The sequence below is a fragment of the Ailuropoda melanoleuca genome, chromosome 9, assembly GCF_002007445.2.
Source record: "Ailuropoda melanoleuca isolate Jingjing chromosome 9, ASM200744v2, whole genome shotgun sequence".
NCBI classification, from domain to species: Eukaryota; Metazoa; Chordata; class Mammalia; order Carnivora; family Ursidae; genus Ailuropoda; species Ailuropoda melanoleuca.
In genome coordinates, this window is record NC_048226.1 from 56,742,016 (window position 1) to 56,767,789 (window position 25,774).

The window sequence follows — 25,774 nt, forward strand, 5'->3', positions numbered from 1 at the left end:
GAAGGCTCAACTTAAAAATTAAATTTTTGATGTTGATATTCCCATAAATCTGATGTTCATAAAATATTTCTCACCGAAGCACACTATGGACAATTTTTATATAGTGGATATTCTTAAAGCACAGAATGTTTAGGCTTCATATTTTTATCATTTGCTTTTTAGGCTAAGTAGTTGTATGTTATGAGTTAAAATTCTTTCCCTAGGAAACTTATCTGATGATACTTAAATTTTAATTTTTCTCTCTTTTTATTTTTAAAACAGAAGTTCTTACACTCTGCCATCAGCTCACACTATGTTTATAAAGCAATATCCTAAAATATTCCTGCAGAAAAAACACAGACTGCCTAAACTTTTCAAACAGGAGGGAAAAAGGTAACGATGTCTTCTTTTGGAAGCAAGGTTGATGTGTGTGCACGTTAAAGAACAAATGGAACTCAAATAATGAAAGTATTTGATCTGTTTCCAGCATTCCATGCTAGGGAGCTGCCAAGGAAATGGAGTTTGATAGGGAAGAGTAAATTCACACAATCGTTTTGGAGGAATTTTAATTATATGGTATGATAATTAGGACTAATAAATGTATGTTGCTCTTTTAGTTTTATCATTAGAATGATTAAGCAACTAGCCTTATGTAATAAACATACTAAAAGAAAATACTATTAGGAATGTGAAAGATAATACAAATAATGGTACAAAAAAACTAAGAAAATTATAAATTATGATAAAGTACCTTATATAACTTAAGGCTAATTTGATAAGCTAGATCTTATTGATTAATTTTCTAAAAAAATGTGCTACTGAATTTATTCAAGAAGATAAAATTAAAAAATTATTATGGTATAAATAGAAATTGTAAAAAGTGTTCTTCAAAAGCATATTTTGAAGCAAAGAACAACAAAAGCAAAAATTAAAAACCCATAGTCTGAGTGATATCACTAGAAGTTCTTTTCAAATGTCCAAAAAAAGGTAATTTCTATGCAATTTGATTTTACCAGAGTGTTGAAAATAAAAAATAGTTTGTGAATTTGCCATGTACGTGTAACTCTGATATAAAAATTTGACAAGAGTGGTTACAATAATAAACAAGAAATGCCAATTTTAATTATGATTATATAAGCAAATATACATAATAAAAATTTTAGCAAATGAAATAATACAATAGTGTATTAGATTTGTACATCATGGTTAAGTTGGCTTCATCTCATGAGTGTAAAGAAGGTTCATCATTAGAAAAGCTATTGTTATAATTTTATAGTATTACTACCTCAAGGAGAATCTGTATGATCTATCAATGTTGAGAAGGTATTTGGTGTAATTCAGTATCTATGTCTCATAGTAAAAAAAAAAATCATGCTTTTACATGTAATGTATGCAGTAGGTGGCCATTAAATAGTACAAAACATTTATATTTTCAGCCAGAAAGAAACTACTCTAAAGTAGCGATAAAAATACCTTAAACCTAATTAAAATAAAATTTCATAAAATATATTAAGAAATTCTAAATCTCTAAGCTTAGCTTGCACTGGTCCTTCATGTAATGTGATGAGCCCATATATGTCTGGATGGTGGGATTAGAGCTCAGGTAGTTCAGAGAAGCTTTTGGCAGAGTATAATTGATGAGGAAACACGAATCTTGGCAGACACTAAATACCTGCACTATTAAAATTATTTATCAATAGCCTTTACCTATTGTTATTGCCATATGCAGCACTCTATAATTCATTTAACATAAATTTCATGTGACAGATATAATAGCAAGTCTTTGAAGTATGGGATGTGTCTGGTTGTGAACATCTGGTGAAAATGCCTGATGGCAGGGCATTTGCTAAATATTGAAGTGCAGGAGAATAGAAGAAATGCTTCATACAAGCATTAAATCCACTTGGAGCAATGCCACATTAATGCAAATAAATGGAAGACCTGGCTGAGACATAGCGAAACAGTCTACCTGAGCAAAAAAAATGTGAATACAGAGCAAAAATGAGGTCAAGAACTGCTCAGAACTATGATGATTATCTAAAATTTATTTTATTTATGAATTAACTAGAGAGAAGGTAAATTTTTGGTAGATTCACAGACATGGGATATCAAATAGACAATTCTTTTTAAAAAGCACTGAATTTTCACCCAGATGACTTGGATTTATATCGTTTCTGTTTTGCTCAATTGTGGCAGCATGACTGGAATAGTCTCTGAATATTGACTGCTCTGTTTTTACTCAGGAAAAGAAGATAATATTATTATCCTACTTCAGAATTATGCATGGAAAAAACTTTTTAATTGTACTAGCTCTTATTATTATAATGGACTATAGATATAGGTAGTGATGTCTTATGTAGATTTATACCAACTGTCAATAAATTCTGTCTCTTTTCAAATGAGAACAACAGCAACAATAACAAATTAATGCCTATAGTACTAACAGTAACAAATCACTGCATTCTTCTCTTCAACAATTTTAATATTCACCCTTTTTTAAACAAAAAAAGACAGACTTAAAAATTTTTTTAAATTGAAATATAGTTGACACACAAGATTACATTAGTTTCAGGTGTAAAACATAGTGATTCAGCAACACTATACATTTTGCTATGCTCACCACAAGTGTAGCTACCATCTGTCACTNTCAAACAACAGCAACAATAACAAATTAATGCCTATAGTACTAACAGTAACAAATCACTGCATTCTTCTCTTCAACAATTTTAATATTCACCCTTTTTTAAACAAAAAAAGACAGACTTAAAATTTTTTTTAAATTGAAATATAGTTGACACACAAGATTACATTAGTTTCAGGTGTAAAACATAGTGATTCAGCAACACTATACATTTTGCTATGCTCACCACAAGTGTAGCTACCATCTGTCACTGTACAGTGCTGTTACAATACCATTGACTATATGCTCTAGGCTGTGCCTTTCATCCCTGTCCCTTATTCATTCCATAGCAGGAAGCATGTGTCTCCCACTCCCCTTCACCCATTTTGCCCATCCCCCTCTCCCATCTGGAAACCACCAGTTTGCTCTCTGTATTTATGGGTCTGTCTCTGCTTTTGTTTGTTTATACATTTTTTGTGTGTTTTAGATTCCTCATGTATGTGAAATCGTATGGTATTTGTCTTTCTCTGTCTGATTTATTTCATTTAACATAATACTCTCTGGAGCCATCCATGTTGTTGCAAATGGCAAGTTCTCATTCTTTTCTTATGGCTGAGTAATATTCCATTGTATATATACCACATCTTCTTTATCCATTCATCTATCAATGGATATTTTGTGGTTCTTCTATATCTTGTCTGTTATAAATAATGCTGCAATAAACAGGGGTGCATATATCTTTTTTAATTAGTGTTTTCATTTCTTTGGGTAAATACCCAGTAGTGAAATTATTGAATTGTATGGTATTTCTATTTTCAATTTTTTGAGGAAACTCTCTACTGTTTTCCACAGTGGCTATACCAATTTTTGTTCTCATCAACAGTGCATGAGGGTTCCTTTTCCTTCATATCATCACCGACACTTGTTATTTCTTAGAAAAGACATAGACTTTTAATCAGTACAACTTTTTATCAGTTCATTTCTGGAGGAAAAGAAGTTTAAGGAAAGGATAGTAACTGAGAAAACAAATAACACATGCCACAGAATGTGGTAATCTTTGTTGAAGAAATATTTATTAAATAACATTTTGGGAGGGTAGGAATTCACATATTTACAAGGAAGCCTGTTTTCTTATTTGACTTTTATAAATCTTTTGACTTACTTTTTTGGATAGTAAACCTAGAGACAGTATAATTCTTTTTCTTTTAGAAAATGAAAAAAATGACTAAACTGCAACTTTTCTACTGGGAAATTTTAGCCCACATTTTTAAACATTTATTAATTTGTCTATGGGCTTATCTTAATGTTAAACTACAAAGCTGTGTATGGGCTTTGGTTATACTGTACTTGTCTCATCAAATTTAGCATCAGATCAAATTTTGCACTTAATATTCAGAGTGTGGCATTTTAGAATTTTTTGGTATATTTTTATTCAGGCATTTTAATGAATTCCAATCAGTATATATTATCTTAAAAAATTTAATTCTAATTAGACATAGAATCAAGTAAGGACAAAAAGGAAGGAGTAACTTGCTATGTTTAGAATGAGTTTCAGGTTTATAACAGGTTATAACAGGTTTATAACCAGGTAATGGTAAAATTTAGTAAAACCATTTTAATTTAGCTTCTGTTATATAACTTACAACTGAATAATTTGACCTGGGAAGAGTAAAAGTATTTTAGCAGTGTGCTATACTGTGCTTCCTGCCCACCAACCCCAAGATTTTACTAAGAGTATTCTTCAAAGTGCTAAAGGCATCCTGACCAGAAGAGGTCTGCTGAGATGCTTCTGAGGAGCCCAGAAGTCTGTATGCTCTGTTGGCCGAATTACTAATCTCTCCAAAAGCTGTCAAAGCATGTTTTGTGCAGATTTGATGCTTCAGTTTGGACTTTAGATTCTAAAGACACTAGGACATCCCAGCTAGTTGAATTGAAACTCAGAATTTTACTTCTGTATTTAGAAGCAGCAGTAACATGTACCTTTGATCTGGGTTAAAGTGATGTGGAAGTTCTCCGTAATATATATATATTTTCCAGACACATTTTAAAACAGTTATTTGGTATAGTACACATACTACCTTGATGGATTATAAATTCTCTCTAAAAGTGTAAGTGCAGAGAATTCTGGAAAACAAAGATGAATATCTGGAGATGTAGCAACTGAAAACCTAGAGCAAATGGATTCTGATAGCTGACTTAAAAAAAAATCTCTGCAAAATTGCTTTCTTAGCTTGTGGTTTTCTTTTGAGATTGGACTCCATTCCATTCCCTAGCATTGTCAAAATTACCCATGTGCTACAGCTACATCTAAGTAGTGCTTATTTCATGCTAGCTTGAATCTGGCCTCAGGGTAATTGCACATAGGGTATTTGAAAAATATGTATTTAACATTAGAACAAATGAAATTATCCTTTTTATGATTATAAAACCCCTAAATTTCTGAAGTTCTAAGGTCTGCTGAATGAGATGCTCCCTGTGGTTTTTTTAAGGTCAGAACTATAATAATTGTTGCACTATTGTTCTCTAAAAATAAAAGCAAAAATTTACATTATCTGGAAGAAATCTTATGATAATGCTTTATCATTTGTTTATTCATTTAAGTAATATAAACTGAGTACTGACCATGTGTTAAGTACAAGTCACATGAAGTCTCTACTCAGAAGGTATGGCTTGGTGGCACTGACAGGCACTAAGAGATAATAAAAAAAAGTATATAAGTATCTGAAGTGACAGGGTGGGAGGCGGTTTCCACTGAGAGTGCTTATGTTAATAGCAGACAATGTACTGGAAGATCAGCGCAAGCATCCCTGAGGAAGTGATGTTGAAGTTCAAGGATAAGTAAGAGTTGGTTAGGAGAAGATGGTAAGCAGTCTCTGAGGCAAAAACAAAACAAAACAAAACCAAAACATCCAAGTGCATGTGATGGTCTTCACACTGTTTAGTATGTAAGTGCTGGTGAAGCTATTTTGTCTGGTATACTAATTGCCCAGTTTAGTAATTGCCTCCAGAAAGCTGTTGAAAACAATTTTTTCAAAATCTTTAGATAATTTCTTCCATATATATCAAGATGGGAGTGCTGGTGGCTAAGGGTGCAGAAAAAGAAGATAGGAAGAAAAAAAAGAAAGTGGAAAGAAAGAAAGAAAAGAAAGAAAGGGAAAGAAAGAAGGGAAAGGAAAGGGAAAAGGAAAGAAAAGGAAAAAAAGGAAAGAAAGAAAGAGAAAAGGAAGGAAGGGGAAAAAGGAAAGAGGAAGAAAGGGAGAAAGGCAAGGGAGAAATGAAGGACTGTCACGCTAGCTCATGAAAGCAATATTTGGACCTTTTGGAGAATTCTATGAAAAGAAGGGAAGGGAAAATTATAGAAATCTAACTAGTTGCCTCACCCATAGTCTGATGTCTTTTGTGGCCCAAATTAAAGCCTTTACTATGGCATAAAAATGAAACCCTAGAGGACTTGGGGCATTATTGTAGCAAAGTGGTGGAAATTGCCTAAGTGGGTAGAATTTCCCTGCATTAGAGTGGACTGTTACAAAAAAGTTTCAACTCTGAGTCTAAAACAAAACAAAACAAAACAAAACAAAACAAAACAAAACAAAACAAAACTGCCATCCATGTTTACAACTGCCACTGAGGAACGGCAGGTTATGCTAAAAGGAAGCCCTTTTTGTCATACTTCGTTCCTGATCATTTTGGTTAGAATTGTCTGGGAATAGGTGCTGAGGAGGGTTGAATGGCTCTGCCTAGGGTAGAGGCATTCTAATTTGGAGTTGTGGAGCTATCTGGGAGTGAGGAAAGGCAGAGACAAGGGGCAGACGAGAAGTAAGAGCAGCCAGGAAATAACTGGAGAAGTGTGCACTGAGTAAGGAGAAACCATTGGTCCTAGGCATGGGGTTGAGGACATTTAAGAAAGCTCTATTAATCGATTTCAAGTATAGTGTGCTATATGTGATACAGCATCTCTTTAGGATAACCCCAGTGTTTGATGAACTCTGTTGCACTTACAAATGCTCTAAATATTTGATTTAGTTTAGTTTAGTTTTGTTGAGGAAATATAGGCAGAGTCGGTTTTATTTCTGGATAAACAAGACCTGGAATAAAGAGTATTTAAGGAAGAAACAGTGGCAGAGGTGACATCAGAATGTAGTCTGGGGAAATGTTAAAATCTTAAGGAGAGCTTTGTACTTCTGTGGATTTGCATGGGACTTTATCTTGATTTTAAGAGGCCAGTAGAGCCCAGCTTTCGTAATTTGTATTGCATGGAATTCCTGACCAGCATCCTGATAATGGAAAAATGTGCTACCATCAGTTAGGAGATAGGTAGTGGACATGGTACAATTATGAATTCGGCTGGAGGAGTATTGTAAATGCTGATGTTTTTTCTTATAAATTCCATTCATCAAAGGCCATATGCAACTAAGGGGGAAAGCCATCTTTGATTCGAAGGGAGTCAGTTCTATGCTTTGAAAGGCTACAGTTGAAAGCTTGGATCTTCTTCCAAAGAAGATTTTTATTCTTCTCTTCAATAAATTAAGTTCAGCGTGAGTGACAGTATCGTTGAATGGTTAGAATGGTGTTTTATCATTGTTTCTCAATAGTCGGTAATCATCAATTCCAATACTGAGGTCAGGTAAAGAGCAGTGGTTACTGAGCAGTGTTGTCTATAGAGTATGGAAATGGGAATGGAAAAAAAAAAACTAGATAAAAGCCATTGAAGTGAGTGTGTAAGAGCTTAACAAAGCTAATTTAAGAATGCTGAGAAAAATTAAGGGTCAATAAAAATTAGATAATGTAGATTTGTAATCGCTTAGGTGTGTGACCAGTTCAGTAATGTTCTGTGGGTGGAAAAAGTAGGGTGATTAAAATGGAAAAAGTAAAACGATTCATACTGGGGAAATGTGAGAGTGAACAAAATAAATGCTTCCTTGTTTGGGTTTGGAGGTTAGCAAATATTTGTTGAATTGGATTGTGAATAGAGGGAATTTAGGTTATAAGTGAAGACAGAGCATGGTATTTGATTATTCTTTTATAAATATATATTAATATATTATTGTATTAAAGGTTGTCTTTAGATATCCTACCTTTTTAAATTTGAACTTCTTTAATTTCAATTAATCCTTAGTAGGTAAATGATCTTTTTGAAATAATTTTACTTTCTTGCATTTTCATATGGCTTGTCATATATTATGGAAAATGTATTGCTGTTTTAGTCCATAGAATACATGTTAAGTCCAGCTGTTCACATTTATCTTTCGATTTTCTGTTGTTCTTTAGAAAATAGAAGAGGAGACTTTGGTTTGGCATAGACATTTATTTGGTAGAAACTAGGGAAATATTGCTTACCTCTGTCTCATCTTAAAATATTCTTTCTTATATTATAAGAGATGACAGGATTCCAATGTTTGTTGTCAAGAGTATATAATGGAACTTGCCTTTGAATCCTCAATTGTACTTTGGATATGTTGGCAATGTGTAGAAAAAAGTCAGCAGTATTGTACAATATAAGAAAAAACTTGCAATTTATGATCTTATATCTTGGGGAGGGAATTTACCCATAATTATTTCCCTGGTTTGTCATTAGTGATAATTAAGCAAGCTTAATAAATGGAGTTAACATAGTACACTTAAAGTGAGAGTATTTATTTGTATTTTTATAAGTCAGGCTGACTTTAGTTTCTAAAAAAAAGGATTGAAGAGTCCTATAGCAAACATCATAAGAAAGATCCCATATATTACTCTGGCTCTAAATACTACCTAGTAAAATTTATGTGGATTTACAAAAAAGTGGGGGAAGGAGTTACAGAAAGATTCGGGGAACTTATTTTAAAAAGTTCGTTCAGAGCTATAATACAAGAATACATGGATTGCAGTATGTTGTGATGGCCTTTGGACTAATCACATCTTGGTTTGAATTTCAGTTTTGCAATTTGGCAATTGTGTTTCCTTAAGAAGATTACCTAAAACTTTGAATCTTAGTCTCTTCATTGAAAATGGAGACAATAATACATGCTCTACGGTGCTGTTGGAGGACTGAATGAGAAAATGTATATTAAATTTTATTTTATATTATTTTATTTTATTTTATTTTGCTTGGTGGTGGTGCTAATCCCTATCACCTGAATTAACTGAGGTTTTTTTTTATCTTTAATATGGCCATTTTAAAAACATTGATAGCTACAAAAACTATGACTTTGCACAAAAACTATTATTTTACTAATGCATGATTTACTAATGCAGTATAATATACACTTGCCATTTAGAAAACACTGGTCGCCTGCGTTATACAGATTTTACAAATGTTGATATGTTTATGCAATATATGAAGATCACAATTTTTAATATCGTCACTGTTCATCAGAAAATCCTTAAGTGTTAGGAAGCTGTCAAGTTTGCAAACGTGGATACAAGTTTTCCAAAAATCAAATTTTTACTTGAAAGCTTGAATTTTATCATAAGCAACAGATACTGTATATTGAAGTGACAACTGCACTTCACTCATTTTTGAGAAAATACATTCCAAACATCCAAGTCATTTATTATTGTTTGTTTTTAGGCTGTTCTTTCCAGTAAATATGGAGTGCAGTGAAAAAAGTGGATAGTTTAGCTTACAAATCGGGATAATAACTCACTTTTACTTGAGACAAAAATCTCTTTGAAATGCTGCAAAAATTCTTTATACTTTTCATTTTGTCACACAGAATATCACAAAGAAGTGTATTCAGGGTCAGATGGTTGAGATTTGAGAAAATTAATATTTTTTCTGGCTTTTTAAAAAATGCAAGTGTGTGGCAGTGAGGAATTCCATGACTGCTAGTATAGTTTGGTCTCATTATTTTGAATCATGCTTAGTTGCAAACAGTTTTGCCCATCATTATTTTTGCATGATTAAATTTCAACACAGCAAAAAGAGGCAAATCACATCTTAATGGTATTATGCTTTTTTTAAATAATATTTTTTCTCTTCATAGTTACTGAGGAATTAAATAACAGTGATTTTCTATAGTCTATATAACTCAATAAATACATGAAACATGAATAATATTTTATAATTAGATTCACAAAATCAGAAATTTAATAGTATCATGGTGGCAGTGAGAATGTAGAGCAACTGAAACTTACACCTTGACTACTATTTTAGCCATTTTAGAAAATTATTTGGCATTACTAATATAATTGAGGATGCACATACATTATGACTTCAACATTCTAATTCTGTGTGTATTCCCTGGAGAAGTTGTATATATATATATATACATATATATACAAATATATATGTATATATGTATGCATATGTATATATGTATACATATATATATATATACATACATATATATATATAAAAGACCAATTATAATAGGCAAGTTTGTATACAGCAAACAAACAAACAAAGGCAAAACAAACCTGGAAACAAAAATCCCGGTTGCCCACAAACTAAGAAAAAAGGAATAGAAAATCCCCTTTGTGGTGTATATGTGTATATATATATATATATACAATGAAATCTTATACAGCAGTAAAATGAATGAACAATAGTCATTAAGTCTCATAAACACAATGTTGGACAATAACAACAAAAAAGCGAGTTACAGAATACTTAAGAATCACTTCATTTTTATCAAGCGCAAAATTAAATATGCAAAATTAAAATTAGGTTTTTAATGGGATGCATACATTTTTGATTTATCTGTATAATGAAAACCGAGGGAATAATAGGAACAAAATTCAGGGTAGTGGTTATCTCTGGAGTGGATGCCATGTGTCTGTCCATGGAGGACAGTGTACAGGGCCACAAGTACTTTAAAGATCTGAGTGGGTACATTAATGCTATTTTATTGTTACTTTTAAACTTACAATATATTATGTATTTTTTAATTTAATAATCAATAGAAAAAATGCCAAAACCTTAAAAAGTTAATAGAGAAATGAATAGAATTGCCTAATTACTAGCTTGTTATGGTAACTATCCTATTCTGTAGATAATTTCATGCATCCCTATCATTTACCTTTAGTAAAAATTAATTCAGAAATAATCAGATATAATGATATCAAAAAAGTATGGAAAGATTAATAGAGGATATTAGTCTATTGTACAGTGCCTATGTCTCTTTGACAGGATCAAAATATTTTTGAGCAGAATTTAGCATCTTTAGAAATTTTTTCTGCAGAAAGATTCCTTGTACTTTCTTCTGGAATATTCTTTTTTAAACTCTTTTCATCTTGAATGTCTCAGTTTAAATCTCTCTGTGAGAGACATTGTCTTTTCCTGGCAAGCAAAATAGGTCCCAATAGGTCCCAAAGGATTCAGTTTTCAAGTTAGACTCCTAAGAATCAGAGATTTTACTCCATATCAAACTTCTTTTAAAAAATTTAAAGATACAAGTTATTATGAAATATAGAGAGATGAAGAAGTCTGAAATCACCAGCATAGCTCTCCAGAAAAGATCTGAATCATGTCCATAGCTTTCTATACTCCTTCTTGCCTTGTCTGATTGTACAAGTTATTAACTTCTCATAAAATGATTTTTGAATTTTGTATGACTGAATTTTTTAGACTATGTATTGTGTTATTGCTAGTTTTACTATATAATGGTGAGGATAATTTTCTACCATTTCCCGAAGAGCATAGGGCACAATTTAATTAATTAATCAATTAATGTATATGGCCACCTATTTGTTCCTGTTTCTTGTGGTGGTTTAGTATCTCCTGGTGAATTTCAAGAAGCTTAAAGTCACTGGGGTCTATTCTGAATTCTTTGGCTGCCTTGAGATTTCCAACACAAAGTAGGAAGTCCAGGAATCACCTGCCTTGGGCAAATATGATGAACCTGGACCGGAAGAATACTAGGTCCAGTGGAGACTTACTTTCCACATTCCTGCCACAAAGTCTGCCATATCTACCTCCCACTCTCCCTCCAGTCCATGGACCTCTCTCCTCCATAATATAAAAACTTTATTTCATTTGCATTGTAACATCCAGGCTGGGTGGAGGAAAGCCAATTGCTTTATACCTGAATTCTTATTGCTGAGTTTTACTGTGCTTACTATTTATGGCAGTAACTAGGGATAGAGTTTTAAGTGGAGTTCTAGGTCTGGAAGGAATGGTTGAGGTTCTGTGAAAGTGATGGAAGGGGAAATGAATTTTGGGTTTTAATTTTATCTTTGTAAGTTATGCTAGGCTATCTCCTTTCTGTATACATCAAATAAATAAGCTTTATTACTAAGCTTTAACATCTGCGGACTTTAGAGAGATTACGGAAACTGTAGCTCTACTAGCTATGAGTGGTAAGACAAATTATATAAACTCTTTAACCTGAAATGTCCTTATCTTATCAATGGAGGATAATGTTGCTTATTTCACATAGTTAATATTAATAAGATGTGCATATAATGTTTAGCAGAACAACAAGCATAAAAATTCAAAGTATGTGTTAGATGTTAATGTGATTATTTACTATTATTATTATTCCACATAATGTTTATCTTATATTTAAGTATGATTTTTATATTTTCATGTATATAATTGCAGGTCAGTAATCTATGATCATTTGGGCTTTTATCATTTCCTCCACTTTTTTTAAGGATAGACAGCATTTGTTAGTTTTGCTCTTAGGTTTTTAGTGACTACTTAATAGGAATGCTTAAAGCTAGAAAAATGAATGGGGAATGGTCATTCAGTCATATATCTCCTGGGGACTTGGATGTATAGGACACTATAGCACAAGAATAAAGAACAATGGCTGCTTTCAAGATGTTCATAATTTACTGTTTGGAAACAAAAGTTTTTAAAAAGCACTTTTATCGCTGATATGAAGTTTACACCAAAAAACAAGTGTATGGCTGTAAAGAGAACAATATTAACCATTGACTTCAAAAATTTCCTTAACTTATGAACACCTAATTACAAAAGATGTTTCAATCACTTAAGACAGTTATAATATGTATAATCAAGTTCTGTATGTAGAAAATATTTTATGAATGTCAGTGTTTAGGCTTAACAGTATGATGTATTTAACTGTATTACTGATGATTGAAAAAAAAACTAAGGCATTGAAATGGCATACATGATTAAAATGCCAAATTATCTTAGAGCCTTCCTACTCTGGACAGTAAAGAGTTCTTATCAGTCATTTTTGTACAATATGCAACACCATAATCTTTATGTTCCTTTGTTCAGAAAACCTACTGAAGATATAGAAGAATATGAACCCCAACAACGTGATGATTCTCACAATATAGCTATCCATGTTAAAAAAGCACATGGTGGCCTTACTTTATATGAGCCTAAAAAATTTGAAGAGAAGTTGGTAGAATTCCTGGATATTTTAAAGAAATTGTAAGTATTTTTAATATATTACTTCTTGTAGTTGAATAATGCTTTTGAATAGCTCCACTTTTTTTTTTGTTTGTTTTTTAAGTTAGTTGCTTGCAGGTAAGTGTGCTTTAATTGTATTCTACCATTAGTGGTTGATTCAGGAGAGGTAGAAATACTGAAAACTGTTCTAGATGAATGCAGTCATCATCAATTCCATCTTCATGGCATATCATGGATCTATTGGTAATATATCCAATTGTGGCACACTTTAATTTTAAGTTGCAAGCAAAACAGTGTTATTTACTGATTGTGTTAAATCAAAATTATGTTTAAGATTTCATCAGCTTACAGTTATTTGTCAGCTCTTCACAGCATTTAAACTGTTTTCCCCATCACAGAGGCTTTAAAATAAACTTACCTCATATTCTTTTTAACTTCTTGGAAGACTTTTTACTATGATTGGGGTACAACTGCCTGAAGGAGAAGGAGAAGAAGGAGAAAGGAGGGCTTAAATTTAGACGGAGCCTGGTTTCCAGAGATGGTATTGGATTTGTGAGTAAAATTAAAGTTGAAATGAGACCATGGGAAAATGTGATAATAGAATAAAGATTGACAACACAAACAAAATGAAGAGAAAGTGTTAAGACTAGAATTGTGTCTGAAATAAAGACCAGTAGCATGGAATGAGGAAATAAAAATCTGGCATTTATGTTTGGAGGAGTACACTAAGAATTCTATTTATAAGTACTCTTCTTCAGGGGCGCCTGAGTGGCACAGCGGTTAAGCGTCTGCCTTCGGCTCAGGGCGTGATCCTGGTGTTATGGGATCGAGCCCCGTCAGGCTCCTCCGCTATGAGCCTGCTTCTTCCTCTCCCACTCCCCCCTGCTTGTGTTCCCTCTCTCGCTGGCTGTCTCTGTCTCTGTCGAATAAATAAATAAAATCTTTAAAAAAAAATTATAAAAAAAAATTATAAGTACTCTTCTTCAAAATTGTCATTGCAGGGGCACCTTGGTGGCTCAGTTGGTTAAGCAGCTGACTCTTGGTCTCAGCTCAGTTTTTGATCTCATGATCCTGAGTTCACATCCATAATAGAGCCTACTTGAAAAAAAAATTGTCATTGCAAACTTGAGAAAATATGGTCAGAGCTTCCAGGAAATTTGAGGATAGTCAGATTTCTGATACTTTTACTTACAACAACATCAACGAAATAAACACCACAAATACTAGTCCCTTTTTAAGAAAGTAGGTATGAGGGAATTGTAGAGAAGGAAATCATAACCACCTGCCATACACGGGTATAGTTAAACTGGTAAGTTGCATAAATAGAAAATTTAATGTGAATATGTTCAGTGATTATGTTAAAAATTTTGGTAGAAAATCACTAAAGCACTGAAAGTTACTGGAGCTATAGCCACTTTCATTCCATTAAACCATAATGTTGACAAAAATTGCATTGGATTAAATTTTTGAAGTGTCTGGAAACCCGTGAGACACTCACTGCTGATTTCAGATTGTGCTGGGCTGCAGGATTTTCAATGGGGTAATCTCTTCTTCCTGAGAATAACAAAGTGGCACTTCCCAGACAACAAAGGTTCTGATCTAAGATGCCGAAGGAGCTCAAGTGGCTGTGGTTCTCTGGCAAGGTGTTAAAATATTAAGAAGTAAGTGTAGGTTGAAGTTAAGATGGAAACTGCAAATGGATAAAAACCCAGTACCATGTTAGCAACAGACTGAAGCAGGAGCCATGATAGAAGGCCATCCAAACACAGGGTGGAACAGACAAAGAATCTCCTGCTGCCTCCTTATGTGGACTGCCATGGAATTCATTTAACAACCAATCTCCAAATACCCTAGACAATAGATGTTGGGAGAGTGGCAGTTTCCAGAACCTACTCCCTCTCACATGTGACAGAATGGGTGGGTAGGTAGAGGAGATCCTGAGGTACTCCAAGCTCCCACTTTCAGTGGCTCAGAATTGGCCAAGTATGACTCTTCAAAATGAAGGTAGCAGGTTTTGATGGCTGCCAGTGGGTGGGGCTGTGTCACTCACTGAGTTACAAGGGCAGAGTATTTGAGAAGGGAACTCACTCTTATGTTTAATATTCACAGAAGACTTTAACTTTTTTTCTTTTTCTTTTTTTTTTTTAAGATTTTATTTACTTACTTGACAGAGAGACAGCTAGTGAGAGAGGGAACACAGGCAGGGGGAGTGGGAGAGGAAGAAGCTGGCTCCCAGCGGAGGAGCCTGATGTGGCGCTCGATCCCAGGACTCTGGGATCATGTCCTGAGCCGAAGGCAGACGCTTAACGACTGAGCCACCCAGGTGCCCCAAGGCTTTAATTTCTATACAAAAAATTCTGATTCATCCTCATATCAGTGCTTTGAAGTGGATATGATAAGGTAGTCAGTAAAAGAACAGTGCATGTGCTAAGTCCGCAATCTATATTTGTTCTTCCACAGACATGGTTTTTATCTTCTTGTCTCCTCGGTACACTAGTGTATTCATTTTCCATTACTGTGTAACAGATTATCATAAATGTAGTGGCTTAAAACAACATCCATTTATCATCTCTCTGGGCAAGGCTTAGTTGGGTCCTCTGCTCATGTCTCATAAGGTTTCAGTCAAGGTGTTCGTGGAGCTACATTCCTTCTGGAGGTAGTCTTCTAAGCTTGTAAGTGTTGGCAGAATTTAGCTCCTTGTAGTTGTAGGGCTGAGGTCCCTACTTTCTTCCTGACTCTCAGGTAGGGGCGCATTGCGGCTCCTAAAGGCCTGCAGATCCTTGCTGAATCACCATCTCTCAGACCTTCCCACAACATGGAAGCTTAAATATTCAAAGCCAGCAAGGGGTATTCTCTCTTTCTCCTGTCCTGCTAAGATGAAGTGTTATATAACCTAATGAAGGACATGTATATCCCATTACCTTTGTCATATTATATTGGTTAGAAATGAATGTTGGTTTTGCCCCATCACCATCTCCAAAAAACTCAGGGGCTGGATGGGGGGCCCTTAGGGTGTGTTAGCCATATTTAGTAACATCATAAGTCTCTGTGACTCAATCACATTTGTAGTGGGGCTGTATGCTTAATGTACTCATACAAAGTAGTTCAACTAAAATCTGTTAATTGATGGATAAGTTGTTACCCTCCTTTATCTCTAATTGAACCATGATCAGATTGATGGGCGGCGTTAGTGATGTGATTTAACACGTTTTTAAAAGTAGCTACCTTATGCTTTCTAAAATTCTTCACTTTGTTATCCTGTCTGAAATTTTAACAAATAAATTTTGAGTAACAGTAGTTTCTTTTTAAAGAAATGCAAATATGCATGGCAAAATTAAAAAGCTGTTGCTTAGGGGTACCTGGGTGGCTCTGTTGGTTGAGCATCTGACTCTTGATTTTGGCTGGGATTATGATCTTGGGGGGTTGGAATCTACCCTCGCATTGGGCTCTGCATTCTGAGTGCAGAGGCTGCTTGAGCAATCTCTCCCTCTCTCTCTCTGCTCTCCAACACCCCCCCACACTCGTGCTCATACTCTCTCTCTCAAAAAAAGAAAAAGAAGAAGAAGAAGCTATTGCTTATTGATAACTTGGTGAGATTTGGCTTAATCATATAGATTACTTCTATTTTAATTCAGCAGCTTTGAGTAAACAGTGTTAGGTGGGAGGAAGGATAAATGATTTTGAAATATTAAAATCATTAGAAATGGTATGTCTGGGAGATGTCTTCAGAGAGGTGGGGTTTGAATAACTAAAGTATGCTGTGTAATTGGGATGTGTGGAGAGCAGACTGAGAGGGAAAGATGAGAGATAGAAAAACAAGTTGGGAGACTTTCTTTAAATTTTTTATTTTAATCCATATTACATCGAATATAAGCTTGTAATGCGTATTAGTTAAGATTTTGGATTGTAAACACCAGAAACTGATTCTGGTGAAAACAAACAACAAACAAACAAGCAAACAAACAGTGGGGGAAAGAGAGGAAACCTAGAGAAGAATATTGGATAGCTCCCCAAATAGAAGAGCTACTAGATACTGGAGATGATATGAACTAGAGCACCTCTTGATATCTCCTCAGGATACAACACTGGACTCGGGGCACCTGGGTGGCTCAGTTGGTTAAGCGTCTGCCTTCAGCTCAGGTCATGATCCTGGAGTCCTGGGGTTAGAGCCCCGCAGTGGGCTCCCTGCTCAGTGGACAGTCTGCTTGTTCCTTTCCCTTTTCCCCTCCCGCAGCTTGTGTGTGCTTGTGCTTTCTTTCTCTCTCTCACAGATAAATAAATAAAATCTTTTAAAAAAGATACAACACTGGACTTAATCAGCTACAAGTATTTTTGATTGGGAGTTTTTAGGCTCACACTTTAGTTCAGGAATAAGGAGTCAGATTGTTGTAGTTTGTTTTTATACCCACCATTTGGATAAATGCTGAGGGAGCAGTACACTTTTTTTGATAGTTTTACTTAGTTTATATTCAATTGGTAAGGAATAGCATTTCAAAAGAGAAAGTATTTTAGAAGGAGGGGGAAATAAACAGCATCAAAAGTTATGAATTAAAATGTGACTTGGAATTTTAATTTATAAATAAATTTACTGATTTAAAATTTTGCACCCATTAATGAATTCAACATATTATTTTGAACTCTTGCATATGTTTCTGGCAATGTTCTTGGTATTGGGACTTTAGTGGTGAGTACACACTGTTGTTACCCTGAGGGGAGCTTATATTCTAATGTAAGAGAGAGAGAGATAATAAACAAATACCTATTATGTCAGTTAGTGATAAATGTTAGGGAAAAAAAAACTAATGCAGAATGGGGGTATAGGGTATGATGAAAATGATCAGAAAAGTCTTCTCTGAAAGGTGACATTGATCAGATAATTTCATGAAATGAGAGAGCTAGCCAATCAGGTATCTTGGAGAAGTGCATTCCAGGCAATGCAAGAGCCCAGGGTGGCAACATGTTTTGTAAATTGAAAAAGAAAAATTTAGCAAGGAGTCCAGAGCTATGAAAATGCATGAGTGAAGGGAAAAGGTAGAAAGGAGGCTTTGGAGGTAGCCAGGAACCAGATCATCACCTAGAGTCCTATAGGCCATGGTAGGTTTTTAATCTTGGTGTGACTGGCAAAATGGGAGTGGCGCATTATGATTTAAATAGTAATAGGTCATGTGTGGAGAGCTGACTGGGGTATAGGAGATTTAGGGTGGCCTCAGGAGGCTATGTGGAATTGGTCTTGGTGAGAGATGACTGTAGCCTGAATTCTGTGTTAGGGAGTTCGGTTTGACATATAGAACTTGATTTTATTTATTTTTTTAAGACATGAGCAGTTTTCAATTGATAGTCCTGGAAGCACATCAGATTCTTTGTTCATCTTGACCACAAACAGCCAGTGTCCTGGACAAATGATCTAACACTCTCACATGTTTGTATTTGATTACACTACCTATTACAGTGACCAGCTTTTAAAATGCAGTTATGGATTGCTTTGGTAAAAATAATTGGTTTCTTTATAAATGACTAATTTCTGAAAAGAAAAGTGACATGCATGTATATTTGCGAGGGTCATGGAAAGGGTAGGAGAAGGAACAAACTTATAAATGAGCTGTGAAAAGCAGTTTAAGATCCTCTGAGAAAACTTGGCGCAATTGTGTTTTCTCCTACTTTCTCCAATTAAAGATGTTTCCTTTGAGGGAATGAGGCATCAGAAGATCATTATGTTTCAGTGGAGCAGTGATGCAAAGCCCTTCTTAGGAATGACTCAGAGGAATTGCTCCCTGGAAGGACATGAGGATATTTGCTTTTTAGATTCAGGCTGCTTAAAATCAGGATGCAATATGGTTCTTACACTGTTGTTTTCCAGGGAAATGGCATATAAGATGAGGAATTGTAATCTCAAACTGTATTTTAAGGCTGTATGCTGATGAGAGAAAAATACTTTGTGGGGTTAATTCTGTTAAAAATACAGAGTTTGGATAAAAACTGACGGATTAGGGAGGGGGACTTGCCTCCAGAAAAGAAGGTTTATTTGAAGCTAAAAGGGAGCATAGGTTAATAAGGAGTGGTGTGAATATTACAAATAATTTAAATTTTTAACAGAAAACAGTGATCATATACGATATAAGATTGGGACTAAATGAAGAGCGGTATTTGTGTTTAGGAGATGAGTTAGCAAAAGACAGAAATTAAAGACTCCTTGACGGTAGATTGATATTATAGAAGAGTAAGGCACGGAATCTTAGTCCATCTACAATCTTAAGGGTCAGGGTCACATTGGGATGGATATATTGTGAAACGCCTGGACTTTGGAGTCTGAAAGACCTGAGTTCTAAACTGGACTCCTCTAATTACTGGTTGTATGATCTTGGGAACTTCTACCTCTTGATATACAATTTACTAATCTATAACATGGGCACAATTAGATTAAGGAGTGCACTTGTGATGAGCACAGGGTAATGTATGGAATTGTTGAATCACTGTATTGTACACCTGAAACTAATATAACACTTATGGAATTAAAATTAAATTAAATTTAAAAATAAAATAAAATGGACACAATTATTAACCTCATAGGATCATTGTTGTGAAACCTAAATGAAGTTAAAAATGTAAAGCCCCATGCATATTAGTCTATCATACATGGTACATTGCACAAGTCAGTCTTCCCTTTGCCAAAGGATCTTACATATCTTGATAGGTTTTCGTACAAAAGACTTTACTATGTGCTTGCTACATTTGAATATAAAAGGATTCTTAGTATCTCAGAATCAATGTATCCCATTTTTTTATTTCTTCAAGAAAGAATATGCAAATTTCTTTTACAGTTTATTAATAAATAATGCCTATTAATTATTTATCATATATTTACATTAGTTTAAAAATTGCCAGTAATATTTTCATACTGAAGTTTCAGAAACTAGTATTTGGTCACAAATTAACTAGTATTTTAAAAAATTATATTTTTATTCTATTCTATTATTTGGAAATAAGCAAAATCTTCTATTACAATGTTTCTTGCTAAAATTTTTTTTCACCGTGCAGATGTCTTAGTTCATTTGGGTTGCTATAACAAAAATACTATAGACTGGTGGCTTTAAACAACAGAAACTTATTTCTCACAATTCTGGAGGCTGGCAAATCTAAGATCAAGGCAGATTCTGTGTCTCCTGAGGGCCCTCTTCTTTGTTAATAGATAGCTCTCTTACGGTGTCCTGACATGAAGGAAGGGGTGAGAGTTCTTTGGGGTCTCTTTCTAAGGGCACTAAATTAGGTATTCTGAGACTCAGTTTCTGATGTGTGAAATTGTGGGGATTCCCACACCAACCAGCAAGGTGTTCAAGAATTCAATGCAATTCTGATGCTCTCGGGACATAGCATCAGATTCCACAGATTAAGGATTTACTCCTACTAGACTATGCCTCTCCATCCCCCCTGATGCTGTGACAAGCCCAGGCAGTTACCTGCCCTTCTAATCAACTGTCTAGAAATCACAGATTTCTATGACTCCCTTTTTGGGTTTGATTAATTTGGTAGAGTGGCTCACAGAACTCAGAGAAACATTTTACTTACCTGATCACTTATTATAAAAGGATATAACAGGCACAGCCAGATAAAAGAGATGTGTAGGACAAGGTGTGTGGGAAGGGGATTGAAGCTTCTATGCCCTCTCAGGGTTTGCCACAATTCTCCCCCAATCTTCTCTTGTTCACCAACTTGGTGAACTATAGTAGTACTATAGTAGTACTTTATCTCCAAACCCCGTCCTTTTTGGTTTTATGGAGGTTTCATTACAAAGTCATGATTGATTAAATAATTGGCCATCGGTGATCGAATCTATCTCCAGGCCATCTTCCTCCCTACAGGTGGGAAGGGTTGGGAGTTTGGGGATGGAGTGGAATGAAAGTTCCAACCTTTTAATTACATAGTTGGTTCTTTTGTTTAACCAGCCCTCATCCTCAGGTGGGGTACAAAAGTCACCTCATTAATAATCAGAGACACCTTTGTCAATCTTAACACTAAGGAAATTCCAATGGTTTGGGAGCTGTGAGCCAGGAACCATGGATGATGAAGACCAGATATATACTCGGATGACCAAATTTATATTTCTTATAAATCACAATATCACAGACATTAATCCTATTCATGAGTGCTCCACTCTCATTATCTAATCATCTCCCAAAGGCCCCACTTCCTAACGCTATAACACTGAGGTTTAGAATTTTAGCATATGAATTTTGGGATGACACAAACATTATGTCTATAATAGGATGTATATTATTTCAACATAGACGTGAACATTAAAGTTGTGACTTCTTGTCTTGGGTGACTATTTCATTTTGCATTTCAAGTTAGAATCTTTTTTTTTCACAGAAATATTTTACTAAGTATTTGGTATAAGTACTTTCTTATTATATTAGATTTATAAGTGTAATAGAAAACAGAGATTGTGCACAGAGACATCAGAATGGAATGAGTGTAATGGTTTTTTTATGTGTTATATTATAGATACAATAAGTCAATGGAATATAATGTGTTTAAAATATTTCTTGTAACAATTGTTTCCTGAAATTATCACAAAAACTCAAGTTTTTGTTAAAAATTTTATGCATGGCCTTAAAAAGGACATTACTTGCCTTCCTAATGTAATTACTTACTCACAAAGTCATCTAGAAAGTTAGTTTTAACTTTATCAAGCAAGATGTCTTAGTTTCCTATGTATAAAATTGTACATTATACGTATGGGCAGAATGCTTTTGTACTCTGGGATTTGTTATCTAATGGCATAAAGAACTGTTTTGGAGAGACTTAGGAAATCAAGTCTAGGCCCAAGTAGTACTATATCTAGAAACCCTTGGAAAGATTTGGCTGTTCCCAGTAGAGTGTAGGTCTGCATGGTCACTTGTCTAAATGTCAAATCTTGGGTCTAATTGCAGAGAGGTAATAAACTATTTGGTGGTCTTTAAAAGTTTGAAACATGATTCCTTATTTTTGAAACATGATTCCTTATTTGTCTCTCCTTCTGTTTCATCCATTAAACACTTATCTTGCAAAAACAGTGGTTTATTTGGTTTCCTTAATATTCAAGGTTGATATGATAAGCTTGTGGCTTGCAGATACCTTGATTTGGCTAAAGAGAGTATGGCAAATAGTCTGCAATGTGTTTGCAACATTCACTTATGGTTCTCAGTGGATTTGAGACTCTACCTCCTCTCTCATGGTCTGCATGGAGTTTAGTTTCAAAATGAGCTACTACATTGGGTTTGCTGTATAGCAAGTTATTCCATCAGCATATGGTTCAATGTTCTTTCTTCTATATTAGGTCCCTGTCAACAGGCCTGACCTGAAAACCATATTGGCATAAATTCTTTGAAGCATTTATTCTCTATATGTTTAATGATAATTATTGTGGCTAAAAATTTGCATACATTGCTTCTCTACTGTTTGCTACTTGATGTTACAAATTTAATAATTTTAGACTTTAGGTCCTATTTATTTTAATTTTTTTGCATTTAGAATTCTTATTTGAAAAAAATAGAACCTGATTTTTCAGCTAAGAGGAAGTATTAAATTTTTGGTTATTTATGATGATTTCCTTGAAATGGAATTACTAGTTTATAAAAGAGTACAGATAATGTAAGTATTCTTGATATTTTTAGCCACATTTAGTTTTGGAAAAAGCGAACTAATTGATATTGCCCCTAGCAGTGAACATTGGCTTTAAAAAATTTAGTTTCATAGAACAACAACAAAAAATATCACATAATTACTTCAATTTGCAATTCTTCTCTTCCTCCTTAAACTGAATTTTTCTTCGTTTATTGGCTATTTGTATTTATTTGTGTTGGTGTGAGCTATCTGATCATAACTTTTACCAATGTTTTCTATTATGCTTTAATTATGTATTGTTGATATAAAGAGCTTTATATGTATTACAGATATAATATAGACATAGTACCATTTATGGAATGAAGAATAAATGCTTCAAAAAAGGATTTTGCCCAACATGTATACTTCCCCAATATATATTTGCAGGTCATGCTACATTTTGACAAATGTCAAATGAAAAAGGAAAACAAATGTATATACATGTATGTATAAATAACATATATAGCTTATCTTATTAACAGCTTTTTGAAGCATAATTTACATACAATAAAATGCATATTTTAAATTATACTATTCCATATGTCTTGACACATGTATACATCTATGAAACGATCACCACAATCTAAATATAATGAACATATTCATCATTCCCAAGAGTTTCCTTGTGTAGTTTCATATTCCTTTTTTCTTCCCAAACCTTATATCCCACCCCCTGTCCTCAAGCAACCACTTAACTGCTTTCTGTCACTATAGATTAGTTTACATTCTCTAGAATTTTATATAAATGGAATCATACAGTACATACTATTTTTTAGTTTGGCTCTTTCACTTAGCACAGATATGTGGAGATTAATCCTTTTTGTTTATCAGTAGTTCATTCTTTTTTTTTTTTGTCCTGAATAGTAATGTGCTATAATGAATATACCACAGTTTATCTATTCATCTATTTATGGACATTTAGGTTGTTTCTAGTTTTAGGCTATTACACAAAGCTGCTGTAAACATTCATGTACAAGTCTTAGTATAGGTATTTGCCTTCACTTCTCTTAAGTAAACATCTAGAAGTAGAACATCTTGATCATATGGTTAGTGTATGTTAAACTTTTTAAGAATTTGCCAAACTCTTCCAAAATTCTCGCACCACTAGACATTCTCACCATCAGTTTATGAGAGTTTTAGTTTCTCTACACTCTTGCCAAATCTTGCCGAATATTTCGTAGGTACAGCATCAAAAGCATGATTCATAAAAGAAAACTTAATTAATTAGAATTCATAAAAATTAAGTATTTCTGCTTTTTGAAACACTCTGCTAAGAGAATGAAAATGTAAGCCAAAGACTGGGAAAATATTCCAAAGCATGTACCTAATAATGGCCTTTCCACAAAATATAAAGAAACCTCAATATTTGTGCAATTTTTCCCCATTTTCTCTTAAAATGTGTAAAATATTTGCACAAATATTTCACCAAAGAGTATATATGTATGAAAAGTAAGTACATGAAAATATCAACATCATTATCATTAAAGAAGTGCAAATTAAAATCATGATACATCACTACATACCTATTAGAATGGCTAAAAGTTAAAGAATGGCCTCTGTATAAGTTTAAGATATATAGCATAATGACTTACATGTATTGTGCAATTATCACCACAATAAGTTTAGCTAATACCTATCATCTCATATAGATACAAAAAATGATTTTTTCTTTGTTTTGGGAAGTTTTAGGATCTACTGTCTTAGCAACTTTCAAATCATTGTATTTTCTAACCAAGTATTGTGAGTATATGTGAAAGCTGTTTCTTTAGGTTTATATATATTTGTGACTGGCTGCCTTACTGAACTCATATTAATTTCAATATATTTCAAATTGACTTTCTTTTAATTAATTTTAAGTGTCATGATACTATCCAGGAATAATGATCATTTATCTGCTTTCAAAGAGATATATTTTGTTATAATTTATTATCTTAATGCATTACAATAACATTACAATAGTATTAAATAAGTAATTGTGGGAATAGTGAACAGCTTTTTCATGTATTATGTTGTAATAGTATGCCTCTAGTGATTTACCATACCATGTGGTATTGGCTCTTAGTTGAAGGGAGAAAACATATTTTAGAGTAGAAGCATTCTCGTCAAAAAGTATTGAGTTGAAAACCTGGCTTGCAACTTGCTAGATATGTGATCATAAATAATTTGTCTAACCTGAGTTTCTTTATTTTTAAAAAAGGTGGTAAATAAATCTAGTTCCCAGGATTTTTATGAAGCTTAAAGAGATAGTACACACGAAATGCACAAATTATAATGTTTTGCACATAGTAGGTGAGATACACACATATGCATATGCACACACACACACACACACCTTCATTCTTTTCCACACTGCTGTATGTGCCATCAGGATGATCTTTATAAACTCTCAGCTATTCTTCCTGGACATCTTTTCTGGTTGTATTTAGTATAATGGGAAACATTAGAAGATGGTAATGGATGGAAGTAGACTGAGGACAGAGTTATTCCTTTGGGTCCTTTCTTCCCAAATAAACAAGGTTGGCTGTGTCCTTCTACTGAATGCTATAGTACCCCCATTCTACAACTACAGCATTTTCAGGATATCAAGTATCCTTCCTTTCCCAAGTACCTGATGGTACCTATGGTTCTAACAACTTCCTGTTCACCTGTCCCCAGATCCAGCTACTGATCCTTCACTCTCTTGTAGACTTCCCTCAACCCTGTCTATATTTCTGTAAATAATCCCTTCATTAAAATCCTCTTAATGATCTCTTCTGAGTGTGTAATCTCCTTCCCGTTTGATGCAATATACACACTGTTCTGTGTACATGTAACATTTCCAAACTCCCCAGAGTGCTATACCAGATCCTTACTATTTGGCTGATTTATGCCTAATCATCTGTAGTTTTCTGGCTGGGCTACTCTTTCATGTGCTTATGCTAATGCTCTTCCCTCTACTTTGAACCTGTCTCTTCCCATTTACTTTTCAACTTTTTCTGTGAAACCTTTTTACACCAGGTAAAAGTCAACAATTATTTGTTTGAACCTTTATGGGCAGACATTTATATAAACTCTTGTCTTAGTACCAGAATAGTTTATTTGTATGGCCAAATGTTAAACTTTTGTTATTAAACTATAATCACCCTAAAGGGTGGGGACTTGTCACCTCATCATTATTTATTCCATGTGTAGCATATACTTTCTACCATATAGTAGACACTGAAGAAATTTTTACAGAATAAGTGAATCCA

General features: G+C 34.0%; 1 protein-coding gene across 1 annotated transcript in view; it reads left to right on the forward strand.

The window, feature by feature from the left end:
- Positions 1-25,774, forward strand: part of CNBD1 (cyclic nucleotide binding domain containing 1) — a 429,548-nt gene that overhangs the window by 42,832 nt on the left and 360,942 nt on the right. Inside the window, exons 3-4 of the mRNA XM_034668509.1 lie at positions 262-372; positions 12,768-12,926. Coding sequence (XP_034524400.1) covers positions 262-372; positions 12,768-12,926 — 270 coding nt within the window. The remainder of the gene's footprint in view (positions 1-261; positions 373-12,767; positions 12,927-25,774) is intronic.